The 11734-nt window shown below is 36.1% G+C and overlaps 1 protein-coding gene across 1 annotated transcript in view; it reads right to left on the reverse strand.

The window, feature by feature from the left end:
- LOC108215040 (anaphase-promoting complex subunit 1) overlaps positions 1-8947 on the reverse strand; it is a 31850-nt gene extending 22903 nt beyond the window's left edge. The window contains exons 1-10 of the mRNA XM_017387365.2: positions 8542-8947; positions 7559-7622; positions 3636-3720; positions 3009-3286; positions 2755-2860; positions 2463-2623; positions 1698-1885; positions 1509-1578; positions 1276-1419; positions 137-627 (exon numbers count right to left, since the gene is read on the reverse strand). Of these exons, the coding sequence (XP_017242854.1) occupies positions 137-627; positions 1276-1419; positions 1509-1578; positions 1698-1885; positions 2463-2623; positions 2755-2860; positions 3009-3286; positions 3636-3720; positions 7559-7622; positions 8542-8765 (1811 nt within the window). The 5' untranslated portion in view covers positions 8766-8947. The remainder of the gene's footprint in view (positions 1-136; positions 628-1275; positions 1420-1508; positions 1579-1697; positions 1886-2462; positions 2624-2754; positions 2861-3008; positions 3287-3635; positions 3721-7558; positions 7623-8541) is intronic.
- Between the last annotated feature and the right edge of the window lie 2787 nt (positions 8948-11734).

Genomic DNA, 11734 nt, shown 5'->3' on the forward strand with positions numbered 1-11734 from the left:
ATTCTATTAACAAATGATACAAAAAAAAAGAACCTGAAGTAAACAGCATCAGGTATTAAAAAATAGACTAAAAAGGATTGCTATATGATACTTGTATCAACAAAAAGCAACTATGTATAAGGTAGAAGACGGTTACCTCTTGCGAAGACTATCTAATTTCAGTGTTTCATATACAGCATGTAAGGTATCCAGAGTTTCCATCAGTAGCTCAGGACATGATGATTTTTCATGGGTTTGTGAATGATCCTCAAATGAAACAAACGAATTGGATCCCTGCTGATTAATTGATTTTTCAGGACATATTCCTTTGACAAAACTGTAATTGGGGTAGTTCTTATGAAATTTGCTGTTGAGCAAAAACTCCCAGGATGAGTTGGATGCTAAATCTGGAATCATTTGGGTTGTAGTATTGGACTCTTGGCACAATTTTGTGATTGTACTACAGAAGGCCTCCCATTCTGACTGAATACCAACATCATTCTTAGCCAAATAAGCCACATCAGTATCACCCCAAAGAAGCACAAGGAAATGATTATAAAAAACACTGTTAAGCCCCTCAGCCATCGCAGTGATGCAATCATTTGTCAATGATGAAGAAGGGCTTCTACGTAATGCACATCTGAGGACCTGCACAAGTAAAAGATTAATATGAACATGAAGACCATACAACAAATGAAACATGTAAACTTATTTTGTGATTTTCTGCATAGATTATTGTGCAAAGCTACAAAAGTGCATTTCCTATATAATAAATATCCAAATAAAGGAATTGTGTAGCATGTTTTATGTTAGTCATCCAAACAATTATCAACTGCAGTTAGGATCCTTCAATCTCTTGATACATAAATAACTAAGAAACCAATTTCCAGCTCTAAAGAGTTTCTTTATTTAGTCCTTAAACTCCATATGAAAGACAACACTTGATGCTTCTATCCAATATAATATATTGCAGTTATTATACCGCGCAAAATACATGAACTCTAAGAAATACTGACATCGAGATAAGAAATTACAAAGTGCACTTTTATAATTTTTTTTGCTAAATAAGTGCATTTTTAATTTTCTGTTCTTAAGCATCATGGAAATGAATATTGCACTAAAGTTTCTAAATAGCACAAGCCTGAGAATTGGACGTATGTATATAATGATAGCAATCAATAGCAAGTTCTTCTGTAAACAACATTGATATTGTGATCCCCAGCAAGTCAGCAACTTAACATGTTGCCTTATCTTCTAAAATAAAAACAACACATACTACGTCCACAATTAGCATACCTGCCCATTATTAACAATCACATTGAAGCGCCCTTCTACAGAATTCGACAAACCCACAATCTTTAGATCTTGAGACATGGTTGGTGCATCAAGGGGTTTTGTATTAGGGGGTAGCATGTACCTACACAGGCATTGCTTTCCAGACTGCAAAAAATATTCACTTGTACAGTTTTGAAAAAAAACTCCTGCAATATGAACTTGAGTAGAAATACGCTCACTTAACTCTCACTTACATAAAGAAGAAGGGTGTTATCTGAAGCCAAACAAATGATGTCCAAATATGGTAGCAACCCTACTTTTACTCTGCCAGGAAAATAGTTACTCAGCATAGACAAATCTATTGGAAAATTTACAAGAAAATGACATCAATAATATATTGGCAAATCAATCTACCACTAGCAGAGTAACATGCGTGCTAATACCTTGGACGAGTGGCATTAACGGGTACAGCTGCAATTCCTGGTATACTCCAACTCATGTCAGGTTTAATATCAAAGAGAATCTCATTATTTAGATCCACAGTCTGAAGCCTCACTGACAAGAGCTTCTTTTGGTCTTGGAGAAGAAAACAGACAATTGGCACAGCATCATCATCAGTAGCAAGAAAAACCTGATAACAAAAATTATTAAGAAAATCATAATTAGACCATTAAATCCCAATCTTGTGCACTAAATCACAAAATAATCTGTAAATTACCTTGATTTTGATTTATTTCTAATTACAGAAAAAGATGATAAATCGAGAATGGAAGTAATAACATCCAAGGAATTAAAACAATGCAATATAAATTAGCTTTACGGAAGCATTCTTGCGCATATAAACCCCAAGGAATTTCCCAACACCCCACGCATGTTTACAAATTCCATTGATACTGAAGTGGCACCAAAAATTATACTCAACTTAGTGACACCTTTTAATTCAAACTAGTTGGGTAGGTTTAACAACTTTTAGTGTTCTAGTTTTATGGCATTTTGAGGTTTTTCTCTTCATTTCTATAAGTGAGTATTGTATGAGGCAGGCATCGAGATTGTGCCTAAGTTTGCTGAGACCCTAGCATTTGTAGCTCTTACATTCATATCTAAGTTTAGGGCACCCAATATTCAGACGTTCACATCCAACATAAATTCTTCTAAATATTTGAACTTAACAGACTAACATCAAAAGAGTGGGATTTAGATATGGTGACCTTACTAGCTGCAGTTTGTGCACCCTTCCCCTGCCAAATTCTCCGGAATGAAAGCTGTTTTGGAAACACTTCAGCAGGAACCATGTCAGATAATTTGGAATTGTTCACTTCAACTATAGAATTACCAAGCTCTGCTACCCACAAAGAGTGCTGCATTTTTCCTGAAACAAAAGTCACTCATAGTATTTAAAGTGGGAAAAGAAATTACAAGCTTCAAGTAGGGTTCTTTTCTTGGGAAAGGGGAATGACGAAAATCCCAGAAAAATAAGATGGAACCAATATTAAAAAAAACCTTTATTGTATGATGCCATAAGAGGGATCCGTTCACCTGTCCAAATGGTTTTCTCATCAAACTCTTTCAATAAGCACAATTTACCTCTTTCCTCGATGTAAGTTGACTGAGAAACAATAATCAATAAACAAAAAAACTGTATAAAACAGAAAAGAATGTAATGAAGTACATTTCAAGGAACAAATATTGAACTAAAAGTCCAAAGAATTGTATATTTGTATCTTTCATTGTCTGGTAATAGTGTAAGTGCATACTTCTGGTTCTGCCAATGGGTCCCTCAAAATCAGATGTGAGGATGAAGATCCATCTTTAGTAGTAATATCAAATTGGCTAGTAAATCCAAAAAGATTCTGAGGACTGTAACCCTTTATATCTCTTTTCACTCGTAACATATCACGAGAAATAAGTGATGGGCTAGAAGACGAAAAAGGACCACATGTTGAGTTTGCTTCAGCCACTTGGAGGAGTAAACCAGACGGAAGGGGCCATATTGATATAACAGGGCGAGACAAGGGAACAGACACCGTGTCACCTGTAGTAAATGATAATATAAAATTAAATTATAATAAGTACTTGCTTATACTTGTGATTTGTGACTAGTAAACTAATAACCTAAGAGTAATAATTTACATTAATGTAGCTATGTAAGAAGATACTAAGGAAAAATGGAAGTGCCCAAGTAGCATCCTCCTTGGCATCTTGTGGGTACTAACATAAAAGGCAACAAAAAGTAAAGAGATGGATGAATTAAATCTAAACAGCTACAGAAAATCTAAACAGCTACAGAAAATGACACAAGCATCTACTACAAAGCAACATAGAACTCATGAAAAAATGTGAAAAGACAAATAACGAATTTAACAGACTCACAATGTTCTAACCTGAAATGTTACAAGTTGTCAGACAATCAGTGTGAAGAACACAAAGCAGAGCTTCTGACTTGTCACCCATTCTGCACCAGCAAGCCTGAAAGTTGATTTAAAAGCCATTTCAAGACCTAGACTATGCTTGAACTGAAAATAAGACAAGTGCAAGCACATGTAGATATCTAATATCTGTCTGGGACTAGTGTTATAGGAGTTTGTATGTGCGGTTTTGCATTAATACCACATAGGCATTCATACAGCTTCAGACTAGAACTTTCATGGGAGGACCAAACATACTAAGATGGAATTTTACAAGAAGAAACTCGGTTCTACTAACCAATGTAAGGATCTAACTAGCAAAAGAAATTTTAAGGTACTTAATCCAGGATAGACTGAATATATTGCAACAAGGTGGACATTATTAGTACCTAAGTTCAAATTTGAAAGTGCTATATATAGTGTGTGTGTGTGTGTGTGTGTGAACACCAATAGAAACCAATTCAATAAAAACAATTGCATGCGAAGGTTTGTGGGGCCGGGGATGGACCTCGACGTGGGTCTTGGTAAGGGCTGGTGGGGCCGGGGTGGTGCATAGTGGGGCTCTTGGGCATATATGGAGCCTATCCGAGGCTGTTGGGAGCCATGGTGAGGCTCTAGTAGACCTGGGCTGGATTGAGTGGGGCCGGGAATGGGCCCTGTGTGGGTGATGTCATATTGAGGGGGTTTCTCTTGGTTTCTATTTAGTTTCTATTTTAGTAGTTTCTATTTGATCATTTGCCTATATTATATATATATATATATACACGATTTCTATTTTTCAGCTATTCATGAGCCCTGGAACAATCAAGTATGTGACCTCTTGCATCGTATGTATGCAAGCATGAGTGCATGTTTGAACCTACATTGTTATCTTATACCTATCTACATACATGGATTTACAAGCTCATTCCCTGTTGATTTTTTGCATCAATCTTAAGAAATTAAACAACCTAAATGACAATTACCTATTACTCCCTCCATCCTTTTTAGTTGTCACCTTTGGTTTTGTGACAGTCAAATTGACCAAAGTTTGACTGAAATTTATTAATATTTTATCAATTGAAAAAATTAAAAAAAAAATATGTCACCGGAAATAACTTTTAATCTACTTTAAGATGTAATTTTAAGTTTTTTAAAATAATAAAAGAAAGATTTATAATCTCTTGTCAAAGATTAGTCAATTTGACCAACAAAAATAGAAATGTGACAACTAAAAAGGGACACTATACTAAATTCACCAAACTAATGCAGAGCACACAAAAAATCAAATTATTAGTTGACACGTTCCACTGAGGGAGGTCATGACTTATATAAATATAACTTCGACTTCTAAATCATGTTAACTCACCAAGTAAAAGACTAAAAGCAAAACAACAAATTTATCAGCGAAACAACCACGTCCTAACTTGTAATATTAATCAAACCGTTACCAATAATAAAATCAATCAATGATCTCAAGCATCCACTCCTCATATCTATCAAACATAATATGATATGTGTGTGTGTAGGCAATTGTTCAAATACAAACCACTAAAATAAAACCAAGACTCCCTCCGTCCCACAATACAAGTCTCTTTTGAAAAAATAACGCGTATTAAGAAAACATTAATTAGATAATATTTTCTCACTTGTACCCCTAATAAATGCATGAATGTAGACTCTTATGATTAATTGTTATACAACTTTCAAGAAGGGTAATTTTAGAATAATATCAATATATTTGCATTGGAAACTAAAAGTAGACAAGTATTATGGAAAAAAAATTCTTTCAGAAGAGACTTGTACTGTGGGACGGAGGGAGTAAAATACAAACCAAGGGAAACTATACCTAAACCCCATCACCCACCCCAATGTTGTGAAAAGCGCGCCTAGGCAGTCAAAGCGCACCCTTAGCGCCTCATATATGTCGAGGCGAAACAACTTCAATCAAGCGCACGCTTTTAGCCTTGAAGCACAAAGTGCGCTTAAGCACGAAGCGGTCGAAAAGCGCGCTTTAGCGAAGCAAAGCGCATAATAAGATATCTAATGTTATTGGGCCACTTTTAAGGCCCAAAAGTACTAGCCCATAACAAAAAGAAGGATTTTGGGTCACTTTTAAGGCCCAAAAGTACCAACCCACAACAACAACAAAAAAAAGAATTTTAGGCCCAAATAAAAAGGCTATAATAGACTCCGACAAAAAAAACTAAATGATTTAGTATATGTCAAATACAACAGAGCATTGAGACGTCGCTTTGAATTAAGAGATAAAATTAACCCTATATCACTCCTTGATGTTGATGAAAGCAATGAGTGGTTGGTTGGAAACCTGGACGGGGAATCAGATGAAGATGATGAGCAGGTCTTCTCCGATGATGATGGACTAATTTGGTCAACAGTTGAAAAAGCTTCAGGTGCTAGAAAGCCTGCATATAACTCGAGGTCGCAATGAAAATCAGCCTCAAATTCAAAAAAGAGCAGAGGTAAGAGGCCTCGACGTTTAATAGATGAGGACGAAGAAGAAGAAGAACAGGAATTTGAATTTGAAGAGAACACTTTAATTATTTAATACATGATGAAGAGTCAGATGACTCATATCAGGATTTTGAAGATGAAGACTTCGATGAAGATGACTTTGGTAAAGATGATTGATAAAATATCTACCTGTTGGGAGCTGGAAGCCTGGAATTCTGCCTATGAAACATAAATTTTTGAATTTTGATATTTAATTTTAGGATTGTTTTTCCATCTAAAAGTATTCTTTAATATATAATAAAGGATAAATTAAGTTATTTTTTGCTTAAAGTGCGATTTAATATATTATGAAGTATAAACTATGTTATAAAACTATATACATATATCCTAAATAATGAATAAAAAAATTTGTAAAACATGCGCCTAGCTTCAAAGAAGCGCGCGCCTCACTCTTGCGCTTTGCGCCTAGGCTCCAAAGATTTTTGCGCCTCGGTGCGCTTAATGCTTTCGATAACACTGACCAACCCCCTATGTGTCATCACCCATCTAGGGCCCACCTCGCCCCCACTCAATCCACCCCGGGCCCTCTAGAGCCTTGTCGAGGCTCTTCCGCACAGGCCCTGGACAGGCTCCAGACAACTTTAAGAGCCAAAACTTGGTCCCGTCATGATCCCACTAGGCCCCACCCCGACCCTACTAGGCCCCACTTAGACCCCGTTTAAGCCCATCTCGGGGTCCATCCTCGGTCCCAAAACCCTTACCATTCTACTTAAACGCAGTGGTTTGTATTTATTTTGTATTTTAATAGTTTGTATTGGAGTAGAACCCTATATATATAAATATAATATAGATATATATATATATATATATATATATAGCCATCACAATCTGGTCATCGAGAAATACCATACTTCTTATACAAGTTACCTAACCGTGACCAAGAGGTACAATTTATAATAAATAATCCACCCACAATTATTATACAACCTTTAATCGCCCAAGGCCCACACCAATGTATGGGCTAAATCCTGAAACCCACAATCTATAGTACAGTACTGGCACAGGAAAGCTAATTAAGTAATATCAGGAGATACAAGAATCGAGACTTTCTAGAGACCCTGTAGAGCTTACCAAATGCGTGAACAAAAAAATTCAAGAGACACTAAAAGAATCAATATAATACCTAGCATTGCATTCATAGATAATTAGGATTCACATAGATTTTGAATGCCAATAAATTAGATCTAGACAACTAAAGAAACCATTAAAAATGCACCAAAAAGTACGAACTCTAACGCCTCAAACTTCTGATAAATTTTAGTAAAGGTCTAAGACAATGACATCATCTATCAGAGACAAGGGGGAAGGGAATAACTTATGTACTCGCAAGCCTGTTTAGGAATGCAGCAGCGTCAAAAACTTAGGCTAATTAAAAAGAGATATACCATGATGATCGGGGAGGCTGAAGTGAATCTCTTATGAACTCGCGAGCCTATTGTCCATATTATCCTGTTATAGTTACAATTGTCTGTGTGAGTAATATAAATTTACACTAAAATGTAATCACATAGCAAAAGGCATGAAAATGAGATACAGAATACACAAAAAGGTCATAAATGTTACATAATGTGACCCATTTCCTTTAAAAATGACTCATCTTAACAGAAGCGCTTATCTTGTGCTTTTTTGAATTGGGAATAAGCGCTCGAAGCTCATAAAAGCGAGCGCATCGCATCCTTGAAGCGATGCACTTCAGTTGCGCAGCGCATCGCACCTCGCATATGTGTGCGCATATGCGTTTTTAATAACACTGGGTATAAGTATAGACTAAAAAACCTGACTGAAAAATACTGCATTAAATACGATATATAATGCACACATGTAAGCAACTAACCACACATTTATACAATTGTTAAATGTAGAAATCAATTCTAGCCTCCGGGCAGACAAAGTAAAAAAAGTAGTAAATATCTCAAACTAAGATTACGAAATCCTAGATGTATACAACTGTCGAACAAAAATTATATGGTCTGGTTATGAATAAATTTTCTCACTGGGATAAATAAGAATAAGGAACAAAGGTTTGCAAAAAGCTTTTTAGTATAATAAAACCAACGCAAAATTGGAAACAAAATTCCTTAAAATAAAAGTTAAAAATGAACAAAAAATATGTACAATCTTTTATAAGTTCATTCGATTACATACAGAGGTATAACTGTCCAAGTAATTAATCTCATCTTCGCACCAACAAAATAAAACAAGTCACAAACATCTCAAACTCGAATTGTAACATTCTAGATACGCGATTAAACTTTCTATCCACACACTGGAAAGGAAACTACCTGAGCTCCAAATAACTTAATTATAGAATTCTAGACTTTACGATACTCAATTAGAGTTTCTATCCAACTAGTGGTAAGAGACATGCCTGTTTCCTCTGATAAAGAGCTCGTGATCACCGCGATCACTGTAAGTACCCGAGCCTTCAAATTCATCATCTTCCTCTCTCTGTTTTGTCAATTCCGGATCGAACAGGAAGTAATGGTAGCTGTCGGTGACGTTTTCCGACGGCTTTCCGTCCAAAGCTTCGGCGATTAGGCCGAACGGCTTGAATTCGCCGATGACGGTGAGGTGGCGAGCTCCGGCGGACATGTTAGAGGCGAATCGCCGTTTGAAGTGGAGGAAATAGAGTGGATTGTAGAGATTAGTTGTGTATGTATCTCCCGCCTTTTTGAATTTTTGAGTGAGTGAGGGACAGTCAAAACCCTAGCGCAGAATGTTTTGTATGTTTTGTGACCGTATCACTGTAAAAGGGGAAATACCGAATAGTAGCAGGGGTGCAGTGACCATCCTCTCAACCGCATTAACCGTTGATCGCATCCGAATCGTATTGTGTGGATAATCGTAAAATGTGAGTTGGTTGTAAATGAAATTTTAAATAATCGTTTATTTGTAGTTCGGATGCGGTTTTAAATATTTAAAAACCGCAAAATCTAAATCACAACCGCAAACCGCAAATATATATTTATTATAATTTATATTTTTAAAACTATATTCTTATACTATATAAATTAATAAATTATACACAAATATATTATATAATATTAATTTTTTGATAGTATAAGATCTATAAATCAATGCTACTACAGTAGATAAGTACAAATCCAACCCCAAAACTAAAGCCCAATCAATATAACCCTACTCTCTGACTCCATTCATCCCCGCCACTCAACCAACACCCAATAGCTGCTCAATTATAATACTCTCAGATCTCTACTACCGTTATCTTCATTTTCTGGTAAATCTCTGTTTGTGTATAAATCCAATTTAAGTTTATGTAGTTACCCATCATTTTCTTATACATATGTTATTGGGATTTTGTGTAGTTACAATGGAGAAAGATACATCAGCTGTTATGGAATTAGACGAATCCATCCCGAAAGAGGAGAGGAACAACAATCGTGATACACCAATTAACGTTGATGAAGGTACACCATTGCCAACCCCCCTGGAAAAAAGAAACAGTCATATGTTTGGGATCATTTTCACATGAATGAATATCTTAAAAATCCTCGAAATGTTTGTAATTATTGTGGAGTTTCATATGCTTGTCAAAAGAAAAGAAACGGGACTACTAATATGAGGACACATTTAGAGAGTCAATACAAAAAATATCCTCTTAGAATTAATCGTGACAAACAATCTCTGTTGAGTTTTACAGCTAAGCGTGAAAATGATGACCAAAGTAACACAGGCTTATTGAGAAATCATGTTTATAAATATGAACATTGTAGGAAGGCGTTGGCTAAGATGATCATTCGTGATGAGTTGCCATTTAGGTTTGTGGAAGCAGCGGGATTTATTGCATATAGTAATACGTTAGTGCCCAATTTACTATACCATCAAGAGTAACAACTGCGAGAGATTGTATGCAAATATATGGGGAGGAGAAAGCTAAGTTAAAAAGTATGTTAAAAAATCAGCGAGTATGTTTAATAACAGATACATGGATTTCAATTCAAAATATCAACTATATGTGTTTGACTGCTCATTGGATTGATTGTAATTGAAAATTACATAAGAGGAAATTAATTTTAGACAAGTCGCAAATCACAAGGGTGAGACTATTGGCAGGTGTGTGGAATCCTGGTTGTTGGAGTGGGGAATAGAAAAGCTTTTTACATTGACAGCGGATAATGCCAATTCAAATAATACAGTCATCGCTGAGTTGAAAAGAAAAACTAAAAGATGGAAGTACACAATATTAGACAATGAATTCTTACATGTTAGATGTTGTGCGCACATTTTAAATCTAGTTGTCAAAGAAGGTCTGGTCGAGGAGGATGATAGCATTACAAAGATTCGGAATGCAGTAAAATATGTGCGATCATCCCCCTCAAGACTTTTATCTTTTGAGAAGTGTGTTGAGAAAGAGAAAGTAGATTCTATGGGTAAGTAGTGTAAAGCTCTTTATTACTCTATAATTTTTTTTCTTTTTCTATTTGTTCCATTTTAAAAATGAAAAACCAAATTATCTGTGTTTATATGTTCATAATACCGAATTTGAGAAACATTCTAATAAGGGTTTTATATCATTTAAACCACCCGCTTCGACCGAAAATATCAAGTAGGCCACCGGTTCTAACAGCGTCTCATTTAAAACACCCAAAGTCGAATATATATCTCTCCGTTAACTCCAGTTCAAAATCCTAACGGAGAAGCTGATGTGGCAGCTGACGTGTCGCGCTTCGATTAGGTGGCAGGTAATGGCTAGTTTGACCCGATTTCTCTCTTCTCTTGCCTGACCCGTCTATATATACAGCCACTGTAAGTAAATTAGGGTTCTATCCTTGATTTTAATTAGTTTGAGAGGGGAGAGCTCCATGTCTTCCACGTCAAATACATCATCTCTAAGGTGGGGAAATAGCATGGTGCTTTGTCACTGTGCTTCTTATGCTCGATTACGTACCTCATGGACTATAAAGAATCCAGGGAGGCGTTTCTGGAGTTGTTGTAAATCGAAGGTACGTTGGTCAATTTTTGTTAGTTAATTTCGAGCAGCTTGATAACAATGGTTTTTGCAGGAAGCTGGAGGCTACAACTTCAAAACCAAAATCTCTAACTCTAGAGTAATGCAGCTTCAGTTGGTCCTCAACACCATCTAGTGCAGCTTTTCTCAGTCTCATGATTTTAATCCAAGGCACTTCAATTTCCATTTCATTCCTTATGGTTTCAATCATTTCCTTCACTCTCCACTGTGGATTTTTTCTAATCCTGTCACCATATTTCTCAGTCAAATATCTCACACTTGCAAGCCTATTTTTGTATGGTTTTGTGCACTGATGCTCATTGACTAGTGTTTTTATCTCAACAACATCACTGTCTTTCTGCTTCCTTGCCCAAATCCTGAAAGGACACCCATCCTCACACTTGACATGACACCTATGTGGTTCATTGCAGGTGAACCTCACAGCTCTCCTCTCTTCCAATCCATACAATCTCACAGCACTCTTAAACTCCTCCATGTTCAGAAAAGCCATGCCTGCACTCCATTTGATTTTACCCCCCTCCCTAGTTGAACAACCATGTACCTTTCTCCTCACTTTTCTTTTTATTGTTAC

Source organism: Daucus carota, chromosome 3 (assembly GCF_001625215.2).
Source record: "Daucus carota subsp. sativus chromosome 3, DH1 v3.0, whole genome shotgun sequence".
In the NCBI taxonomy this organism is placed as follows: domain Eukaryota; kingdom Viridiplantae; phylum Streptophyta; class Magnoliopsida; order Apiales; family Apiaceae; genus Daucus; species Daucus carota.